The sequence below is a fragment of the Apteryx mantelli genome, chromosome 5, assembly GCF_036417845.1.
Source record: "Apteryx mantelli isolate bAptMan1 chromosome 5, bAptMan1.hap1, whole genome shotgun sequence".
Lineage (NCBI taxonomy): Eukaryota > Metazoa > Chordata > Aves > Apterygiformes > Apterygidae > Apteryx > Apteryx mantelli.
In genome coordinates this window covers 58,821,028-58,844,833 of record NC_089982.1, presented here as the reverse complement: position 1 = coordinate 58,844,833, position 23,806 = coordinate 58,821,028, and the positions used below count along the sequence as shown (strand labels likewise).

The 23,806-nt window shown below is 41.6% G+C and overlaps 1 protein-coding gene across 1 annotated transcript in view; it reads right to left on the bottom strand.

Moving 5' to 3' along the window:
* GABRA4 (gamma-aminobutyric acid type A receptor subunit alpha4) overlaps window positions 1-10,434 on the bottom strand; it is a 41,512-nt gene extending 31,078 nt beyond the window's left edge. Inside the window, exons 1-2 of the mRNA XM_067297160.1 lie at window positions 10,352-10,434; window positions 10,034-10,152 (exon numbers count right to left, since the gene is read on the bottom strand). Of these exons, the coding sequence (XP_067153261.1) occupies window positions 10,034-10,152; window positions 10,352-10,434 (202 nt within the window). The remainder of the gene's footprint in view (window positions 1-10,033; window positions 10,153-10,351) is intronic.
* Between the last annotated feature and the right edge of the window lie 13,372 nt (window positions 10,435-23,806).

Genomic DNA, 23,806 nt, shown 5'->3' with positions numbered 1-23,806 from the left:
CAATTTAACACTGCAGGATCAAAAGCTATAGCCATAATCTGAGAAGTACTTAAGTGTTTTAATACTAGCAATCAAAATAAGAGTTAGACATCTACGCACTTCTGAGGGTCTGAACCTCAGAACCACAAGCTACTTCAAATCCTGTCTTGAAAGAACTACTGAAACTTATGCCACAATAAAAAACAGTGAACTGAACAGAGGTCTTACCACTTTATCACAGTTGGGTACATATTAGCAACTATCAGAAAAAGCAGTTTCATCTTAAGGTATTATTTCTTATTATAGCACAAAAAACACCTTGAATGTAAGATGGAAGTTCACGCTGTAGTAGTTTACTGGGAGTCTGAGGGCTCCCCTTAGCCTAAGAGCATATCCACTAATTTCACCAGGAACTAGATCTGTTCCCAGTGTAACAGGTTATTCTAATTATTACCAGTTATTACGATGATTCTGTGATCATAGTATTAACTACCCAATGGTTTAATTTAGGCAATAAACTCACAACACATTTTCCCAAGCAGATATTGTTTGGTAAAAACATTAGTGCATTTTTTACTTTATGATCTACAAGTTCACAACTACAGTTTCTAAACCCTTACAACTCAAACTCCTAAAGAGGAGAAATGGTTTGTCTGTTAATTCAGGCTTTAGCACAGTATTTGCAATCCAAAATGAAAGGAGGAAACACTTAAGACAGTTTCAAAAGTAGAAGAATGTGTGCCTCTTAGACAGAAAAAAAAAAAATCACTGTGTTCACAGACGTCACTTTGAATCAAATTTTAGAAGGAGAAAAAGAAATGAGAAACTGGAAACAGTGGACCTTTTTTTCTTGCATCTGGAACAAGCGTTACACTGCAAATGAAAAGTAAAATACAAGCAAGTAAAATTAGTTCACTAGCAGTTTGCAAATTATGTATAGAAGATCAGCTAAGAACTTTTCAGCTAAATGTCAAAAAACAAACGCTTTACTGGAAGTTAACAGTTCCACAGAAGGGCATTTTTTTTGGAGACAAAAATCTAATGAAAATTCACCTTAGAACAGTTGGTAGCTCAGTAGTCCCTGGAAACCTGGATACTTTTAAATGTCTGTCTTGATGAGGTTTTTTAAAAAAAAGAAAAAATACTCCCAAGTTCTAGCTAGCACCCTTTCATACCATACTGTTTGCTTTGCAATGGGTTGCTCTCTGCATATCGCAGATGGAAGCTGCTCCCCTTTCTACAAATAATTAATTGTTCACTAGGTCAGAGGAATTCATATTGTAGTGGTTAGACCACTCATTTCACTGAAGATGTATTCGGATGAAATTTCGTGAATGAGATATGATTATTTTTTAAGAGCAGAAAAGCTCCAAGAGATTGGAAAAACCCATACTAGAGCTGTCAAGATACTGGAAGTGAAAACATCCACCTGCAGTCTTAGAAAATAGGGGACAAAAGCTCAATCATCCTTGCACACAGAAATACAAAAGATCCAGTCATACTTGACCTCCCATAATCATGAGACTATGGGAGTTTACCCCCATTTATCTGGGGTGAACTACTTTTGGTTAAAAAAATGAATTAAAAAAAAAAAATCTTTATTTCACCTGATGAACTTGAAATGTTTCCGAAACCAAAGTTTCATAGAACTGAAAGAGAGACACTTTTCCACACAGCTCTAATGAGCAGAAAATGCAGGCATTAGTCTTTGATACTCAGTATGAGAATAGTGATTTTTGCACTCAGTTCCTGAATCCATTTCATGAACTACTTTATTTATTAGTTCTAAGAAACTAAATTATAATATCCCTCAAAAAAAAAACCAAAAACCTTTAACTGCTTTCCTCAATGGTATCTTCCTTTCTTTAGCTCACAGAACACTGTAATTTTATAATTGTATCAAAATCAGCAAACGGACAGCTTTTTTTCCACAGGCATGAGCTGTTTTTCTCAGGCATTGATTTCTTTTGTTCTATTAAATAATTACAGCTTCATGGGCAGTAAGTGTTCAGAGTCCTTTTGCAAATTAATTCTTTGGAGTTTCTTGGAAAGAAGAAGGGGAGAACTAAGACTCATAAACTAACCTAAAATCTCAAAGTTAGCAAGCCTATGATTTAATGCTGTTAGAAATCCCATAGCAGCAGCATAGGACTAAAATTATGCTGAAGTTCACTGTTCTAATAGCTGCTATTCTGCTCTCAAACCTTTATTTATTAGTAGGATCCATGAGAAAAAAGGAAGAAGCGGGAACTCTCAGGCAATGACAAAACCACAATACAAGTTTGAAATTAAAGTTTACTTTCGGTTGCTTGTCCAACATGATGGCACTGAAGTATCGGAACAAATGTTAAATCATGTTTTAGGCCATTAGACAATATCGGCTGAGCGAGGATCTAGAAACACTGCAGGTTTATGAAATTAAAGGGGAATATAGCAAGAACAGTCAAAGAGCCAGGCATCATAACAGAGCTTATCCATTCTGTTATCCTAGACTTGCAAATCCTTGTTTTGCACCCAAAACTTTGGTCAAAGGATAAAATGTTTGGTAGGAATGAAGACAGCAGCAAGGGGCAAGGAAAGCTGATATCTCCCTAGTGCTTCTTCTCCAGTTGCAGCCCTGCCATGCTCTTCCACCTGTAATGTCCATTCACAACTGTTAGGTAAAACTTGGCTTTTCCAGCCCATTCCAGTACTTAATGCCAACACAGGAGTACCTATGGGGACCTCAAAACCTCTCTTATTCCTCTTGTTCTTAACGAAAATGTAACTCCAGTTGGTAGCAATAGCAAGGGTATCGATAGTGAGTCAGGCTTTTTTATTATTATTATTAATCATAAGAATTCTTGTCAACAAGGAGTTGGTCTGTAGTCACCTAATCTACTTTTACTGGTGATTTAAGCAGCCCTCCAGAATGAACATGTTACACCACTTAATCAACTCTGGCTTTGCAATCAGAAGATCCTATTAGGATCCTTAACATTCTATTATGGCAATAAAATGCAGTGAATTGTAAGAAAGGCAATTAACTTTAAATATGACCAGTTGGGCTTATCTCTCAATGGATGTTCAGAAAGCATCTATCCACCATAAATCTCCAGGAACACTAAAGAACTATTTATAACATCCTGGTGCGTATTTTTATGTCAATGAAATAGGAGGAGAGTCCTACACACTGCAGTGGGAACAGTTAAGTCTGAATCACTGCTTGCAAGATAATATACTTTAAAGAAGCTCAGGCAGGATTAAAAGCAACCCCTGCAAAAAGCCAGAATAGTTGAGTGCTAGATAGAGATGTTACATGTGGGCTGAAGAAGTGATGCCAGGCTCTAACCCTGTGAACAGGAACATAAGACAGCTCTCCCATGCATTTTATGCCAACATATGGGTTGAACTGCAGCACAGCTCTCAGTGAAAGACTTTGGGCTCCATTATCCCCTCGTCTCCATAGGCAACTGTCACTGCAGAGATCTCCACTGTATGTAAACAGTCAAAGAAATCTTGCACAGGCTTTTTGCATATTGTATATTTTGCCATCAAGAGACACGCAGCCAATCAGGAACATTAGCAAACAAGTCTGCACAGAGGTTTCAACATATAAGTTACAGTTTAACCGCTAAGTGCAGCTATTGCCACTGTTATGAGATCAGTCCCTGGATACATAAACTACATGAACCTACGTTAGCTCAGTTCCTACAGATACAGCTAAAAAAAAAAAAAGTAGTTGGTGCTTTTTTTTTTTTTTTTAATATACCTACATATGAAAGATCCGGTGCTTTTTCTTTCCAAATTCTTGCTGGCTTAACAGGATTGCTTTTTTAAGTTAAAAGATATGAGTCAAATGAAGCATGTTCTCCTGTGTTTTATTCTGTCAGAAGGAATAGCAGAGGACTCCTGCTATATCCAAGATTTCTGTTAGGAAGCCAAAACAACTAGCTAGGGAATTTTTAAAAATTAATGTGAAATTCAAACATATGATACACATTCTCTACGAAAAAAACAAATACAACAAATGCAAAAGCATACAGTAACTTTTGTCTCTGCACACATTCACCCATCAGCATGCCTGAACCCTGACACAGGAAAAAGATACTTCCAGAAATGAGAAGATTACACCATTTCTTTGCCTGTTTAGCAGATAATCTCTGCTGAGACAGCCAGCAGGGTTCATACTGGTGCCAATTTTCATGATGTGGACACCTGTCTACTAAGAACTGGACTAAGAATACCAGCTAATTTTATACAGGTCACTGAACAACAGACAGATGGTAATGACTTCAAGCATTACTAACTGGAGCCAAATTCAAGCCAGTCAACGACAGGTAAATAACACCATATCCTGTTAACAAGCCTTTGAGTCATCTATTCTCCCCAGCTGAGGACGACTGGACAATTGCCTGAAAAAATGATCAGCTTCACTTTATAGTGCTCACTTCTAGTCCACCTGTAATCTAAAAAATAATCACAAAATCTATTACAATAAGCAGTGGAACCTTGAAGGTATGTATGAATTCTTAATAAGAGCACATAATTACATAGATATTTTATGGTCCTCTAAAAAACAGAAAGTTATGTCTTTGCTCTCCAAATTTATCCTGCATTTATTTTTTGACTTTTTGGATGTAATGTTCAGCTGAAAGTCTGACTCTCCAAAACCACATCACTTAAGCATTTCTTGTTCACATGATTAGCTGAAAGAAGACCACGCATTGTTATAGATAAATCACTTCTCCTGCACTGACAGGAAGTGAAACTCTTCAGAAATGATGCTCATAAGCTGAATATTGCATAATAGAAGGGACAGAGAAATGTTCTTCAACCCTGCTTAGGAGAGATGATGGCCAAGGTACTCAATCCTACCCAGTATTCAGCTGTACTTTCTCAGTATGGGATCGTGAGAAAGAAGAGAGGAACAGGGCAACCCCAACTGTGCCTTAAAAGCAACAGACAACTAAAAGCCATCTTTTTCAGAAGACTCACAGTTGCGACAGTGACTGCATAAGATGGCATTATGGAACAACCTTTTGATAGCTTCAGGTATTTCCAAAGCAAATAGAGTCTGATTAATAAACATTGTATCCTTTTCATTCTTCAAATTCAGCTTAGATTCTGAAGCGCAAGTCAATAATAACTGACTGAGAACCAAAAACTGCCCCAAACCAGACAATGCTGTCAGGGACACAGTACAGCTCCATTACCTTCCAGGGACTACACGGGTGTAACTACCAAGAAATCTGCATGCAGTCCCACAGATGGGGAAAAAGGACTCCACTCCATGTCCTCCTATCCTGACTGGGCTGGCTTTGCAGGAATTTAAGAACACAATCAACAAAAATATGCCCTTTTCTTCAAGTAAAGGGATGCAGCTCTCAAACCTCCTACATTTGGGGATGTTGAAACAAAAATAATGCTATATTTGACTCACAGCACAGGACTGCTTCTGAAGCATATCCAAATCCACTCACTTCATCCAGTAATTCATTGACTGCACCACTCATCCAATACATAGAAGATCAGGTTCAATTTTTCCTCTTTTGGAGGCATTTAAACTGCTTTGTACACCCTGAAATGCATCCTTGCGCCTGAGCTTTGGCTCTTGGAGGATGGAGGAAGGAAAGCACATTCTCAATCCATTCTCTTCAGGCTCTTTGCTTTGTAGGAAGAAAGGAAACATTCACTGCTGCCTTTAACCTATGTGGTATCTGGGGGACTGTAAAGCAGAATGAAGTTTGAAACCCCTCGGTAAGAGAAGGAAATCCCATGTCTTTCCTCAGTCCCTCACCAATGAACCGCAGAGAAAAGGGAAAGAACTACTCATGAGCCAGTGCACCTGGCAACTTCTAAACAGAAAGCCAAAGACTTATCACCACTTCACTAGCTGCTAGTGAGACTTGAGTTCATGCCAGACTGTGTACCTTACACAAATAAACAGAACCGTAGAGGAAAGAGCTCTAACTTTCACTGGCTCATGTTCAACCACAGGGAGTCAGTAACACCCTGTGGGCAACACTGTAGCCTCAGAACAGACTTGTTAGACCCAACATCAGTGGCTTGCATGGCCAACATATTACCCACTAGTCTCGGGTAGGAGGCAAGTCATACAAAACCTTCTGTCTTAGGTCAATTGGCCATTAAAAGCAAGATGCTAAGGATCAGATGTTCTGTTAGGTACACCTAACCTAACAGGAAAAAAAAAAGAATCATTAGAATTAGTAAATATACAAGAATAGACAGTGATACTGCTCTCACTAGCTTCAATCACCTAATTTCTTCTTACTTCAGGAAGTACACACTTAAGTATGATTAGTTAGCAAATCATGAAAGTTTTAAAGATATCATTAAATCAAAAAAAGTTATAAAGCAAGTACAAGTTTGAATCTGATCTCATGTGCTCCTACCAATGTCAAGAGTTCCTCAGAAGTCTGAAATCATACAAGTGTTTAAATGGAAGATCAGATTCAGGCCTTTTACTTCAAGTGAATAATATTCCTTTCAAAAAATCATCCATAGTTCTACAATCATTTTTAAAGTAATCACCAGTGAAAGAGGAACAAGATAATTTTCAAAGAGAATGCAAGTTTTACAACTTTCTATAATTGTTCTGTGTGTCATACACAAAGAAAATTTTAAAAATCAGATGAAAACTGGATTCATGTTATAACTAGAAAAGTTTTTGCTTCAAAGTCTTATGGCTGAATCAAAATAGCACTGTGGTAACACTCTTACAGTTTTACAGTAGATAATGCTTTTACTTATTCACACTAAAAGTGACTTCTGTAAATGCCCTGTTCTTAGGATCTAGTAGATTATAGAGTAGTTTTGATTGAGAAATCAACATGCATTATAAATTGCATTCTGAAATTTAGGATAATGGTAAAATGGAACATACAGTTTAGGCAATGTAATCTACTTAGTTTCCACCACACTATTTTCAAACCTCACAGAGCATTACTTTATTCATTAGTCCCTAAATACTTTCCCACTACTGAAATTCTAACTGATTACCTTCAAAACTGTTCTGCATTTAAATTTTTCCTGACAGCGCATCATAACTTTTTTTTCTTGCATGAAACTGCCCTTTCTGATTTGTTTAATTGAATTTCTACTTGAAATCTCTTTGCTAATCTGTTGCTACTTTTAAGGGTTTGGATTTTTTTTTTTTCCAAAGTTGATGTATTTCCACCTTCTAAAACTAGCCCTGTAAATATAAAAGGCCTTTAATAATATTTTTCCTGAACTTTTCTATTTTTATTACATTACCAAACTCACAATGCTTAGTAAGTGACAACAACTTTTTGGTTTCGTATCTGCTTCATAAAGTGAGTTTGTAATGCACACGGCCAACCAAATGACATGGGGAACTTCATTCTTCTATTTATCCTCCACATATGCTATCCTACTGCATAAGCAGTACCAGGGCAAGCTTCTGTACACTCACTTAAGGTTCAAACTCCGTGCGAGACCATTTCCACCTTTGTGAGAATGCTCAGGCAATTTAGCTTCTCCTCCCTAACTACCAACAATTGGGCTAATAAACGATAGCGTGAAGAATCTGGATCCAGTTTTAGGAAATCTCCAAAAGCTAATGTTTTCCACTTTGCACTGCATGCAGAAATCTTCATGAATTGTTATTTGTGGCAACGCTGGAATATGCCAGGAAAATTCAGAATTTGGCTAGCTCGCCAAGTCTGATTTTAAACATCGCTTGCACCAGAATTAGAAATATTTTCACTGATTTGAGGTTTAAAATTCGCATCTGTCAGACCTATACAAGGCCTTTTGTTCTTAAAATAAAACATACGTTTCATTTCGATCCACGTAAAATTTAGATGGTGAATCAGCTTCCATAAAAAAATAAAAATAAATATTCTGCTGTTCATCACAAAGTGATATAGTTTTAACATTATCAAAACACACTATACTTTCCATCTCTAAATATTCCCATCCCCTACGACATTTTTTAAATATGCTATATATTAGTGAGTGACCCACTTCTAAGATGCAAGTCCCATTTCCCATAAGGATTTATCAGCAAAAAACAGAATACAGGGAAAACTTGCTCTGGAAGGTATATATTTTCATGACTAGTCCACAGTTATTGCTCAGAGTTATGTCAAAAAAGCAAGATGGACCACTTGCAGAAGTCGGGGGGGTTTTGCTTTATTTTGTTAAAAACTCTTTCTGTCAAGTGAGGTGAAGGTAACTTTGACTGTAAAGAGGTACAGGCTGTAAGGTAACTTTGGCTGAAGGTAACTGTGGCTGTTATTTTTAAAAATAAAGCATTTTTTTCATGTATTACTTAGAAGTTCAAAACTCAAAAGTGAGTGGTTTATATTTTATAATGGTCAACTATGGGAAGAAACAAGAAGCAATATAATATTCAGTCTGTCAAATATTCACCTAGAAGTGTTTTTCCTAGGTTGAAATCTGAGTTTTTTCCTCCCTATATCATTTACTTCAATACTACAGTTGTGAAAGTTCAAGGAGATGCAATGATCTTTTTCTTCTTGGTAGCATTTTGTTGAAAGTCTGTTAACATTTATTGGGGGAAAAAGTCTACTCTTGCAAAATATCCTTCAAAAGACGACTGTTAAAATAAAAATCAACATAAACTATATGTCATACTACAGATTTAGTACATCTTTAATTTTGGAAATCTGATAATGCTCATAAAGCATCTTTGCTAGATGACTAATTAGTTGGCATTCAACCTAAAATGATGCCAAACATAGCACATCGCTTGTACGCATGCAGAAGTATCTGTAACCTCTCTGCAGAGCTAAATTGCAAAAGGCCACCTGTTCTAATGATTTCTCTGGGTGCTCTAGTAAGTTTAGTTTCCTTCTCACTTAATATTAAAGCTAAGTTATAGAAGGCCTCGTTTATAAAATAAACATACTCCAAATAATAAAATGTGATCAATGATGCCAGGTGTTCTCCTTTAAATATTAAGATCATGCATGTGAGCACTGTATATGGCATATATGTGGAATGTGTTGGCATACACGTCAGTGCAGATGTATCACGTGTATGAAGAAGGTACTTCCAGGGGAGGAGGAAAGTATTTCGCAGCATAAACCTACGCAAGGATCTCATTCAATCCTGCATAGGAAGCAGCCCATGAAATGTTCTTATTACCTTCACACATCATGAGAGTGGATGTGTCTTAAAAAAAAAAAAAACAAAAAAAACCCACTATTTTTTTACTTTGAAATCTGTATTTTTAATACTTTCATTCCCGATTAAAAAAATAAAAGCTGGATTTATTTGTATCGTAATTATTTTTGGTTCCAAGTCCCTACACAGTGACATCAAAACCAGTGAGGATTACTAAGCCCGGTTGCTTGTACAGCAGCACAAAAGTGCATCTTAACAACCTAGAGCATAAAAGGGGCACAAAACCCCACATTCAGGACACAGATGACGACCAACTTAGCCTCCTGCATTTCTAATTCCTCCACAGCAATCAAGTCTACTACTTCTAAATCAAAGCCAAAAATTGAGCAACTCTGGTTAAAGATTGGTGTGTTTGGGTACCAGATCTCTATTTTTCCCGTAACTACCGGGGCAGAATGCACCAAGGACCGGACTTCTTAGCGAGGTAGCTGAAAAGACATTTGTTTCTGTTCGGACCTGATCTATGGCATCCATGGGACAAAAGCTGCCAGGAAGCAGAAGAGTCCGGATGTGGGGTGCGGGTTCTTCCACCCTTACCATGCCAACGCACATCGGCTTCAGAGTACAGTTCAGGGCAAGAGCAGCAGCTCAGCCGGGGCCCGGAGCGGAGCAGCGCCCGCACCGTCCCGCACCCGCCGCACCGCGCCGCGGGGAAGCCCCGCTCCCGCGGGCGGCGCGGTGCCCCCGAAGCACCTGGCGGCCCCCGGGCGCGGGGGCCGTGGCGAGGCCGCCCCCCCCGGCCCCCCGCACGGGAAGGGGGCGGCGGGCAGCGGGAGCGGCGGGCGCGCTGCCCGGCACGCCGAGCCCGCCTCGCCGAGCGCTCCCGCAGACAGACACACAGGCAGACCGACACGCAGCAGGCACCGTGCAGTGACCATACCCCCGAATCCAGGGCGCAGCCTGTTGTCATAACCATCCAGGAGACTGTTCAGGATGCTTGTAAAATTCTCTGGCCATAATTTCTCCTCTTTTTTGCTCTGCCCTGGCGGCCCGGTGAGACTACAAGGCAAAGAGGCAAGGGATGACCAGGGCCGCCGAGCGACCCCGCGGGGCTCGCAGGGCCCGGGCGGAGCGGAGCGGGCCGGGCCGGGCCGGGAGGCACTGCCGCTGCCCCGGCCACCCCCGGCCCCGCCGCCCGGGCTCGGAGCGGCCCCGGCCCCCGGCCGCCGCCGCCGCCGCCCGCGCCGCGGCTACTCACCACGCCGCCAGGCACAGGCAGTGCAGGAGGGCGATGGAGAGACCCGAGGACATGGCGATGGCTGGCTCCTTGGCAGAAACCATCTTTGCATGCCATACTTCACGCCTGGGCACGTTAAACGCCTCGTCCGGGGGGAAGAGCCCCGCGGCTCGGCGGGAGGGCGGGGGCGGCGGCAGCGAGCCCGCGGCGCCGGCAGCCCCCGGCGGCCCTACATCCCGCGGCGCCCCCTCGCCAGGCGCCCTGCCCCGGCGGCGGGAGACGCAAGTTTGCCCGCGCCGTTAACTCTCTCGGGGGCAACAGGCGCCCGTCCCCGTCCCCGTCCCCGTCCCCGCCCGCCCACACACCGCCCCGCCCCGCCCCAGGAGGGGCCCGGCCGCCGCACGCGGCCGCGGGCTCCTCCCCGCGCTGCCCGCCTGGGCGGGAGCCGGGCAGAGGGCGGTGGCGGCACCTCGGCGGCGCCCCGGCCCCGGCCCCCTCCCCCCGCCGCGCGGCGCGCGAGGGGTTAAGCGCGACCGTTAGTTCTGCCCGGCGGGGGGCGGGGCCGCGGCTGTGGCGAGGAGGCGTCGCTCCGCGGGCAGCGCGCGAGCGGCCGCTGGGGGTGGGAGCGGGTGCGTGGGGTGCGTGTTTGCCTGGGGGGTGTCTGCGTGGGGCGTGAGTCTGCGTGTGTGTGGAGCGGGGTATGTGTCGGGGGGGAGCGGGGCGATCTGGTGATGCTCGCGGTGATTAAGGCTTCATTTGTCTCCACCGTCGGTTCTTTCTGCGGGGGACGCAGAAGCAGGAGCGGGAGAAGCGCGGAGTGGAAGAAGGAGCTGAGGAGAGGCTCCCTCCGCCCGGCTCGCGGTGTAGAGGGAGGGGGGCGCAGAGGAGGCTGTGCGGAGCACGCCCAGGCGGCGCGGAGCGAGTGGGTTATCCCGGGCTCCTACGCGCAGAGATGCCGGAACAACGGGACGGTTTTCATGTCACGTTTCTTTTTTTTTCTTTTTTCTTTTCCTTTCCTATAATTAGGAAGCCAGATTTGGTGACCCAAATAATTTCTATTATACGAGGTACAAGGGATTCTGCAGCAATTACTGTAAAATCCGCTCAGAACTGTTGCTGTTCTGTCGGAGGATGTTGGGATGGTTGGGAGCGGAGGCGTGTTTGGGAGGAGGGAGGAAAGGAAGGGAAAGGGATTTTTTCCCCACACGCAATAGGTATTGACAATAAACAACTCATTCTTCTGATCAAGTGTGCTGCAGAGTTGTTTAGATTTGGAAATCAGCGTGCATGTCAATTTTAATGAGGGTAGTGAAGTTCATTGTGCAGGCGTATATAGAGCAGGTTTTGTAATTGACTCCGAGTCTACAGACTCCAGACTACAGTACTGTCAGTGCTGACATGAAAAGGCTTTATGCATTATTTGCTACAGTATCTCAACTACTAAAATGCCTGATTATCTTCAAAACTACTGTACACTTGAAATCTTCCTGATTGTACTTCAGAGTTCATTCCAGCTAGGGTGCCCTTTGCTGATACCTTTGAAAAACAATTAAAGCTGTGCTTGAAAGCCCTTTAGCTTACTGATGCTGTTATCTTTGGAAAAACCCTGTCTAGGTAGCCAGTTGGGCTTCCTGTTTTAAAAGCCTTATTTAGGCTTCTGCAGATTATTAGTCTGCTTTCTGATATTTTGTTAGGATGAAATGCAGACATTTCCCTTCATCACCCTCTTTCCAGGTACAACCAAGTGGTTTGTGTTCCTTAATAGTTCCTTAAGTGGTTTGCATGTTCCTTAATAAATAGCAGACACTGGGGATTAAGGTGGTATTATTGCTACAGCAAATACAGCATTTGTGACCCATGGCTTTATTCCCTCTGAATTCACTTTGCCCTCAGCCTGAAAAAAAGGTCTGAATGACCACTCCACTGTGAGCAACATGTAAGACCAGTCCTGGCTGAAGCTAAGTAGCTGTCCAAGGAATTCATTGGCCTCTAGCTACTCCAGGCTTTCCATCCTTATTTAAATCTTTGCCACTGTCATAGCATTTCGCTCCAAATTCTGCTAGATCCTCATCCCAAGTGCCTTACTGGGACAGTGATTTTCTGCCGAAGCCTGACACGGGCAGCCTGATGAAGAATGGCACACGTGCTCTGTGCAATATTTACAAGCCCGGACAGTACAGGCGATAGGATGTCACACAAAGGTCACTTAGCTCCATGCTGTAGGCACAGCCTGTTTGCACCACACACGGGTGAAAGCTCCAGCAAGAGCTCACTGTCATGACTACATTAGCAACCTGATCTGCAATGGCAGCAGGGTGGATTAGCAGCTCTTCAGCAATTTAATTTCACCATCTAATGTAAGTTTGCCAGGGTTAATCAGCCACTTTTCAATTTCTATAAACAGATGTAATTTCTCTGGACCAGTCTTCTCCTATAGCATGGTCTGTGCCAAGGGGATACTTAAACTGGCCTCCAGTAAAAAGAATCTCTAGCTTTGCTGTCACTTGCAAGAAAAAGTAATCCAGTGTTGAAGAACTTTAAAGATACTTCTAAATGAGATTATCTGATCAAGGGATACCTCAGAAAAGTTTTGCTGGCAGAAGCGAAACTCACAAAATTAAAGCGAGGTTAGTAGATGATAATTCAGAATTGGGAAGAATTCTCCTGGTTTGTGACAGGTGCAGAACAAAACCCTGCTCTACAGCACCACCACTTCTAGTAGCTGCTGTGGATGGAGGCCAAGAAAGTCCTGGCAAAGTTGAGGACACCCTTGCGTTTAGACTGTTTTACTACTTTCTGCGTATGTACTGACACCTGCCTGAACTGAAATAGAGAAGTTGAGCAGTGTTCACCCAGGAATAATCTTCCCACACAAATGTCCTGAGAAATGTTATTACACTGCCCGCTCTATCCCTGGAGTAATAAGGAACATAGACGCTGTAGACCCAGTAGTTCCACTGCAAGTAGAAATCAAAGAAACTCACTCCATTATCCCCCTTCCAGTGATTTTAGGAACTAAGCTGGTCTTTGCCTGACCCCAGATTCTTTAAAAGAGAGAGCTAATGAGACTGATATCTGACTCACATCTCTTCAGTAAAAGTAAAATTGGTTTCAAAGATTAGTGGATGTATCACATCAGGGCATGAAGAAATAAGTACTTGTGACATCTAAGAAGATACTCAGGTTGTCAGGATGTTTTTGATAAGAAAACAGCGCCCTTCTGTCACTTCCAGCTGCATGTTATATTGACGTAGGACTAGGTGCCATTTGGATACATTTATTCATCCTGAGAGCTAAAACTAAGAATAAATGAGAAATCACTTTCTCTAAATCTAAAAAATGAGTTCAGACAGTTCTCAAATTTATCTGCAGTTAATATCTCCCTTAGATCTTGCAGTGACTATCAAGAATTCAGTAAGATTACTACCAAAACCAGTGACTGCTTTCCTCAAACTCTGAATGACCATATCATTCGTATGTTACTAAAACTTTTACAAAACTAGGCTTAAAGGGAACATAAAACAGTTGAAAAAGACAATAAACAGTATTGTAAGCCAGACATCACTTCTGAATACCTGTTTTTTGTAAACCACAGGCTATGCCAACATTACAGAATATATTGGTAAATTATAGGTTACATCCTCTTTCCCAGCGGATTTCATTATTCAGCTGATCTTGACATGATTTAGTCCTGTCATTAAATCCATGAAGAGAGCCAAGCCCATATGAAAAGACTGGGAAAATCTTTAAGGCCCAACTATAAATTACATACTTGAGAGCCTCTAGCGCTTAGGAAACAGAGGAGACAAAACTTGGGTTGCTGCCAAGCACCTACAGGCTTCTTTATCTAAAAAGCTAAATCATTGATTTCTTGGACTTTTTACAATTTCTGCTCATATCAGTACAATTTCTTAAAATCTCGATCAAACAGCCTGTTTTCACATACATCCTTTTCAAAGACCAGTGGTAGAAAATCCATTCCTTGGACAATTTATGCCCCAGTCCCATTTTTGATAGATGACCAAGAAAAGATACGGATATCTTTTTTATACAGTTACCTGCAAGATCTTTTACTCCTCTCCCTGCTCCTCTCTCTTGTTCCTATGTATTGGAGAGATCCTGGGAACCTACAAAAAATACACCTGCCTTTACACCTTGGCTTTATCCAGACTTTCATCAGGAGTTCAAAAGAAGCCCAAAATATCCATACAGGGAGAAGCGCTCTGTCAGTGGGGAAGCCAGTGTACTCTGGGCCATGATCGCACCTCTGGCTCTATCACTATGTTTAAGTACTCTGTAGTTGGTGTATATTGACTGCAATTTAAGTCCTGCTCTGGGAGCAGTAAGATAGCTGCTTAAGCTCTTTCCTGCTGTTTTTCCAGTCCAGCTTTTAGTCCTGCCATTAGTAGTTTTCTTTCAAGCCAGCACCAGCTCCTTACTTCAACATCTGATCATGAAGTTGTTACCTCCAAGTTTTAACAGGATCCCATTGCATTGATTGTAGCAAACACACGTGTTACCAGATGCAGTTCCTGCTCTCAAGAACTTAAAATCTAGGTAGATAAGACTGACTAAGGACTGGGCACAAGGAAGTACTGTTATTTCTGTTTTGCTGGGAACTGAGATGCAAAAAGCTTAAGTGGTGACCCAACACCGAGCAGGAAATTTGCTGCAGAACAGGAACTTAATTGCAGTCTGCTACATCCCAGTCCAGCTCTTTAATCACCACCTCATCTGTCCTCTCAAAGCACAGCATAAGCTCTGTGTAAAATTGTAACCTGCAGCTGGCCCAGCTTTGCTTCACTTCCATGGCCAGAACTCCTACTAAACTGTAGGAATTGGAATTGTAGTAATTTTCCTATGACAAGGAAGGTACTTACAAGACTGTTCTACAATAGCATGGTTATGCTGTTTTAACACACATGTCCTTAATACCTTGGAATACTGCTAGATAACCCTTTGAGTACCATATATATATTTATATATACATATTGCAGTTGCTGATTGTGACAGGATTTATGCAGATTCTTCTGGTGATTGCTATGTGGATGTTTAAGGAGGTAAACTGTGAGTTTCATATTTAAGGGGGCCTCTTCTCTGGCCATTGCATTAGAAAAACATGGAAGCACTCACTGCAAGAACTGCCAATTTGGAGCAAAAAGTGTTCTCAACCAGACAGTATTATAGAATTCCTATGCCTACATCTCTCATTTCTCATATATTCTTACTGCTTCTCAGGCACACACTTTCATATAATAGCTCCTCTTTTTTTTTTTTTCCTGTTCTTTTTACTTCATATTTTAACTTCTATTCCTTTAAGTTTTTGCAGGGAAATTATATTGGTTCTTGTCTGTCTGCCCCTTCATCTCCAATGGAACAATATGTTCCCTGGAAACAGCAAAGTCTCAGCAGTTCATACTCCCCAGGATCCTCCCATCCTCAACCTTGCTCTCTGGCAGATCACTTGCATAGGCATGGGATCCTGTGCAGGGGCTATCAATCAGGGCAAATCCCAAGCATGTCCTCAGTGGCAGAGCGAGGAACCAAGTCTGAAACAGATCTGCTTCAGATGCTGATTTCTGTCTCTAAGATGGGCTTCTCTACAAAATCCAATAAGATCTCTTTGTGTGAAGGGAAAATAGTAGATATTTCTCCAAAAACAATATAAAGATGCCTCTGTTTCATCTAGGTGGAGCACATAGCAGCCAGGGTTATGGGGAGAAATCTGGGAAGCATCTATCCCACCTTCCCCTGTAAGGGCTACTAAGTTGAATGCAAAATGTATCAAAAACATTGGTTGCCCGGAGCAACAGCAGGAAACCTTCAGCAGCTTTCAGACACCGAAGGCAGGCTGGAGAGCGGGGTAGGGGGCTGGGAGCCCTTGGGGCTGCAGTGGGTCAGAAGGAGAGGGGAGGAAGGCTGGCCACTCACACTCATGGTCCTCCTTCAGATTTGTGTCTTCACCCAGCGCTTCCTGCTCGGTCACCTGGTTTTCCATCCCGCTGCTGGCCCTCCTCCCAGAGGGATCCAGAGAGCAGGAGCACCAGCAAGCCCCCTCCCTGGAAGCTCTGGTGTTCCTGCTCATTATGCTTTTATTAATCTCAGAAGTATATGAGTCACAGGGCAGGTGGCCGGGGAATGAGTTAAACATGCTATGGGAGCCATAGACCTTGCTGCTGACTCACACTGAAGCCCATGGTGTCAGCTCCAGTGATTTTCTCCCTGTCTTCATGGCACTTGGCTTGCCCAGTCTCTCAGAGGCTAGTGAATCTTATTTTTCATTAAAAGAGAGAAAGGGAGAGCATGAAGTCTCTAGACTGCACAGAGAAAAACCTGAAAATGTGACCCAGGTACCCCACAAGGCACCACATAAAGACCCTGGAATCCAGCAGGCAGATAAAGCTCAGACATCGGAAACTCATGACTCTTGTGTGGCTGAATTCTGATTGTTTACTTTCTTCTCTTTATTTTCTTCTTTCTTTACTTTATTCTAATTCTTATTTTGCTTGCTGGAAAAGGACAAAAAATGAGGACAGCTCCAGAATGAGCAGGGCAGATAGTCACTTTAAGTTGTTCTGCATTTACCTGTGTATGAAGTAAAGCAGCCATACACCAGCTGTAGTCAAAGCCTTGTCTTCCTTAGAATGATAGCATCTCTATACTAAATATTAACATCAACTAGTAACACAAGCATTCGGATGTCAGGTATAAAATATTCCCTTTAAAATGTTTTAATATAAAAACAAACATAATGAATTTCTTATGCAAATAGAGCTGCTAAAGCAAACTTTTATAGTGGCCCAGAGATCTGTAAAGAGCTGAGCAAATTGGCATTTAGAACTGTACTTGTAATCTCTGCTTGCAAAGGCACAATATGCTATTGTGGTAATAATCCACAAAAGACACCCAACCAGTTTGCTCTTCATTACCATCTGGTGGTTGCTGCATGGAGTGGCATTACTCACATCTCAGAATGTTAGAGAAGAATTTTCATATCATCACCAAAAAGGAAAGGGTGCCGCAGCAGTAGTGGGCAGCAGAAGGGGGCTGATTTTGTCTTACAGGTATTGACACAGAGGCACCAGGCCCAGAAAAGATTGACAAAAGGAATGGGTGGAAGAGAGAGAGAAAATTAGGAAGCATCTGGAGGTACTTCAGCATTTCATCATGTAATTCAAGGCATACCTGAATATGATTTGCAAGAAGCTGAGAACTGCCTGGAAAGCTTTGGGCACTGTTGCTTCCCACTGACAGCAATGGCAGCTGCAACCATTTTGCAAGATAAGGTATCTTGTTAACCACTTCTAATAACTGGTCCCTAGATCATTTTCAGGTTTCCTGGAGCATTTCTTGTCCTGCAGGAAGGTTAATCTGCTCTTAAAACAAATGAAAGAAGTACAATAATTGTTAATGAACTACAATACTGCAGTGTATGGATCAATGGATAATTGATAGAGGCTAGACAGAAAGTACCCTAAGCAGACAGGTCCACTGTAAGTATTTTGCAGTACTAGAAATATATCCTTTTGGCCACAATTATATATGGTGCTGCTCTAGATACAGCATGGAGTTGATCTGGTGCAGCATCTCATCTTACGTACTAGCTTGCATTTTCAAGAACAGTATGAAATGAAATAAAATTAATTCATTGTCATGCTTATAAAATTCAGCAAGCATATGACACAAAAACAGGAATAGTTTATATGGCTCAGTTGCTTTATTTAAAGAAGAAGGACTCTTAAGTTCCATTCTCTGCCACTGATTTCTGTGACCTTGGATAAGTCATTTAGGCCAAATCTTCCCAATAGGAGTACCTAATAGTAAGTGCATAAACATATATGAAGGCTTTTTTAAGAGCGACCCAGATTTTCTGGAGAACAAATACCCAAATCTGCATTTAAAATTTTGATTCCCTGAACCTCTGTGTCTGAATTTCCTGTTCTGTAAAATGCAGATGAGACTTACATATGCCACGGGCATATCTGAAGTATTAATTAGTCCAAATGTGTACAGTAGCTTAAAAATGTAAAGAAGTATATAAATACCAAGTATTATTATCAAATAGGTCAGTATTTAACCCATACTCATGTCCATGTTAGTTTAGGCATTTTGATGACTTTGTGTCTCATTTTGGATATTTAATACGTAATTGGCTTCCTAAATATTTCTTTGCTGGACAAAGGCATCATAGTACATGAGATTAACACTGTCTGAGAAATAAACACTCCTTAGCTGAAACACACTGTCTAAACAGCTTAGCCAATACACTGGCTACATGAACAGGCCTCCACAGTCACCTCCCTGACCTGTTAGCTCACTTAGACATGAGAAGTGAAGGACTTTCACTGTTGACTGTGAAAATGAGTGGGTAGAAGATGGGAGGAAAAAATTGAAGCTGAACCTTTTACAAAGATAAATATACAATTCCAGGAGGCAGACTTCAAAAGTGGAATGGTCTGAACAGGACGGATGAGGTCTGCACTTGCAAGCACTCTCCCCATATCTCATGGAAAACCCTTTGTCTTTCTCCCTCCCTGCCGACTGCTCTGGAGCAAAACATACTCTTTTTTTTCTGCTCACCGCCCAAAAAGATTAAGTACAAATCTACTCTGACTTATGTATGATTTAGACACCAGAGTCATTTAGGCCTTGTTCCAAAACTCACTGAAGTAAACTAAAAACCTGCCATTCACCCAGAGGATTCTGGATCAGAACAAGAAAGCATTTCTTATTCTGTGTTTCTGAAAATACTAAGTGGTTGTCTTTTTCCCTCTGTTGCTATTTATAATACTTTATTTTCTTATGGCCTCTTTTCTTTTGGGGTTTTGTTTGGTTTGGTTTCTTGCTTGGTTGGTTTTAATCAATTACAGATGTATTATAACTCCTTTATTCCTCAATTTCCCCATCAGAGGAACAGGCAAGTGATATCTCGCTTTCAACAAAGGGGATGGATAGGAATTTGGCTTGGCTGACACTCCCAGCATGTGGTAAACCCTTCAGATTGGTCTAACACAGAGACAACACTGAAACACATTTTGCAGGTTTTTTGAAATGAAAACTTTCATAATGTTCAGAAGGTGAAGTAAGATTTAGGCCTCTGTGCACTAGGTGTTAGGGAGAGAAACTTTCTGAACCAAGGAACAACCAAAGGAGACACTGGGCAAGACAAAAAAAAAAAAAAAACAACAAACAGGTAGAAAACATAAGAAGTTAACTCATGGGAAGGACCCCATAATCCTTCCTCATAGGTAGGAAGAGATGAGAAGGGAATACTTGGTCCAAAAAATTAAATTAAGTACTCATGTAATTAAATACTCTCTCATTTCTGTCCTGAGATGGTATTAGAGAATTTCTGAAGATAGCACTTTTGACATCACATGAAAGCTCCAGCTGCTGCTGCTGCTGCTGCTGCTCAGGGGAGCAAGGGAAGATTCACCCTTTGCTGCTCCCCAGCATTGTACTGGTGCTTCCCCTAAAATAGGAAATGGCACAGTTTTGCCTTATATGGTGTGTTTGAAGGCCACAAGCAGCTCAATCCGTCATCTAAAATGCATGAAAAGTGAACAACCCAACAGCCCCTATTGCTCAGCCCTCCCTTCCATGGGCCTCTCCTCAGAACAGTTATCCCTGGGAGAGTCCATGTGTCCCTGTGCCCAGCAGAGCAGGGGGAGCAAATGTCCACAGGGGCTGCACACCTGGTGACATCCTGGAAGCATCTTGGTGACATCCACAGATTGAGGAGTTGTGTGGTCTGCTTGAGGAACCTCTGTCTCACATCTTTGCCAGTTCTCTCATCTTTGCTCTTATTTTCGGCTTTTTTTTAAGGTTCTTTTCAACTAGCTAAAAACAGCACAAATGACAGGGCGTAATCTATTTCTCAGTTTATGGGCCGCGTCCAGTGACTGCTGCCAGCCCACATGACACATGTAGACCATGGATTTTAGACCTGCACCCTTGCATCAGTTAAAGAGATATGTAAAATTACTCATTGTCTTACACCTCCCTGTTGACAAAGTGACTCCCAGCTCAAGAGATGCATGTGCACTCTTTATTTCAGCAAGCAAAAGGCATATATCTCACTCATCAAATGTGCTCCTGCAACAAGAAAGGAGTGTGCAAGCAGCTGTTGTGTGGGACTATTGCATTTGTTAAAATTATGCCCACTTTGTTTTCTCCCGGTGTAGGTATGGATATACATGGCGATACATATCTAATGCTGTCATTTACATGGCTGTAAATTTGGTCAACAGAATTCCAGAGGAATTTGCCATGAGCAAAGAAATCAGACAGCCTGTAAGTTTCCAGTCTAGCAGCTTCTGTTGTTATATTTTACTGTTGTTTTAATACTCACTTTTAAATGGGAAATATTTTGTAAACATTCTTGAATACAATGTGAATTTTCATTCTTGTGCCCTTTGTCCTTGGAGGCAGCAGACAACCTTCATAAAATAGTGGAAATACAGAGTGCCTGCCTTCTGTGAGGGGTGCAATGGAAAGAGGACAGAGAGCAGTTTCTAATTGCAGTGCCTTTTCTTGGCCCTTTTCTGGCTTTTACTCTGTAGGGTTTTACCACACATAGACACAATCTTTCTCTTGAAAAGCAAGTACTGTACAATCTTAACCCAACTGTCTGTTTGCTCTTCTTACTGAAGTTTGCTGCTTGAGGAGTATGTGATTTGGAGGCTAGGTCTCCAATGCACTAAAGATGTTTTTGGATAGATCTAGTTTTAAAATTGGAAGTACTGGCCAATGGGAAATGACAGTTTTCAGCACCAGTTTTCATCCCAAATCAGACTGGAGTCAAAACAGAAAAACTTTTAATGTAAAACTAGTTTTGAAAAAAATAGCTAGGACCTTCAATCTCCCAGCCAATATAGAACAGCAGGTGAGCAGGGGCTATGGGAGAGGATTAAGGAACTGGAACCACACTGTCCATGAAAGAATTGCAAAACTGTGAGCAGAGGCAGAAAGAGATGTTACCACCCCTTACAGTAACAGAATCACAAAGTACTTGAGACTGGAAGGGGAAGTTCTCTAGCCTACCTTCTGCTCAAATCCGAACCAAGCTCAACTCCCGCTCGGAGCACAGCAAACCTCAAAGATAGATCAGATTGCTCAGGGCTTTGAAAGGAGTACTTTCTATTCTAAATTTCTTGAGAGTAAAAAATGCAGAACTCTCTCTTTTCCCAAAGAAAATTTTGTTAAAATTGATTAAATATTTTCTTTCTTCTTCCTGGTGAGGGAACACTTTGATCTACACACCTATCTCCATGTGAAAATATCCCCAGAAAAGTTGCTTGTGTGACTGAATTCAGCCGCCTTGTTTCTTTATTGCTAGAAGCAAACAAGCTAGGCTTTTATTTATGTGAGTCACAGATTCATAAGCTTCTGTATGTGGTGAGTGCACACATCCCTGAAATGGGACAAAGAGACACATTGCATTCTAGTGGTTCAGCATGGTAAAATACTTCCGTTAAGAAAAAAACTCATATTTCTGTATTCACTACATTTAAAAAGACATATTTAACTAGACAATTTAAATAAGGTTTTGCAGTGAGCTGCTTTAGAATACCATGCATTGGAAAACCTGGAGAACAAGAACTCAGTTTATCAGAAAATTAATTTCCAGGCCATTCTAGCGACAATGTTTCATGTCTTCTATAAAAAACATACAAATAAAGACAGGACCAGGAATAAAAATCACAGAAACAAAGGCCCCAGTCCTACAAATATACACATGGTGTTCTACAGTATGAACCAGCCTGTTAAAATCACTGGCGCTGCTTGCAATGGAAAGGTTTATGCATGCTCAGTTTCTACAGGGTAGTTTGCATATCAGGTATTGACTCTTTCTCTCATGCTTCTGACATCTCAACTGCACTGACAAACCTCAGCTGTTGAGAACTGTGTTAAAGGGAAATACCTCTTAATGGGAATCGTATCAATATCAGCACTTAGTATTTCCTTGTGTTCTTTAGCTATGTCCTTAAAACTCCTACAACACCCCATCCTTTTTTGGCAACACTTAAGACTAGTGGCTACTTGGAGCTAATCCAACCACTGAAGCTATTAAACTATGCAAATGCAAACAAATTACCACTCTCACAGTTCACACCTCTTCTTGCCTGTCTCAACACTTGTTGAATCTCTTCCTACCTTATCCTAGATGGTTTGCTCTCTGAAGCTGGGATTGTCTTTTTAATAATTCTGCAGTGTATGGCACAAAGTCCTTAATTTGAAGACTCTACTACTTCTCTTGAGATAGCATCAGAGAGAAAAGGAACTTGTGATTCTTCCACATCTGGAATGAATTAAGAATGCCGGAAGAATTGCTTGCCCTGGGTGGTGAAGAGAAGGACAAAGAAAATGTCCTGTCAGTGATTTCTGTGTCATTAGGCGTTCAGTATTAAACTCATGTGCCTAGGGAGGAAACCCGTTCTGTAATGATAAGAAAGGATTTTGGATGAGTGATGTACATTTAAGGTTGGGAGATCTAAAAGGGGATTTCAAAAGAAATCTTGTTTATCTGAAATGATTAAAGACTTACTAAGTTATTCTAGCCGTAGATATTGTAGGGCAAAAAAGTCATATACTCCTTATTATATATTCTCTTCTCACTTTGATTATTGAAGATGAATAACTTCAGTTCACTATTTCACTATTGACTATTATTTCTTTAAAAGCACTGTCCTAGGTATTTTACAAGCTCACAAAAAGAAAGTGAAGCCTGCACTGAAAAGATCTTAATTGACCTTTCCAGCACATAAAAAGAGGGGAAAAAACAGAGCACCAAGAAGCAAGTGAAAGAGGGCATGAGTCCCATGTTGCACTTTTTTTTCCCTGCTGAAGAAAGGGTGAAGCTGTGTAGGCTTACTGAGAGACCCAAAGGAAAGGAAAGTGGTTGGGAGGGGGAGATGCTCTCCGCATTGCATGGCACCATTGCTCAGCCTGCAGATCCACATCTAGATAAATGTGAGGCTCAGTGTGTCACTCCACTGCTCTTCTCAGTCGTTTGCACAGCTTTCCCACCGCACCAAAATCCCCAAAGCACACTAAAGCTATCTCCAGCTTGGCATTTTCTGCCATCCAAGCGGACTGCTCACAGGCCATATTTGACTTAAGGGATTACTGCAGGTATAAAATGACAGTAGCATCATCCCTAAGCAGACAAAGTATGTGACCTACTTTGTAACTTACCTCTTTTCTCTAAGTATAACTATTTGCAGGGTTTTTTTTACCTGAAAATGTAGCCATTTCACTGTTCCTACATTTCATTTCAAAGTTTTCAAACCCACTCACTAGCTCAATTTTTACAAATTTGAAATTTTATTCTAAAATTTTTAATATACTTTATCAGTATTGTTACTGAAAAACATCATCTGCTCAGTGCCAAGTTAGAAAAATTGTATGTCTATCCTAATTCTATTTTTCTTCTATATGGGGTGTTTTGTTTGAGGCAGCATCACAAATCACATG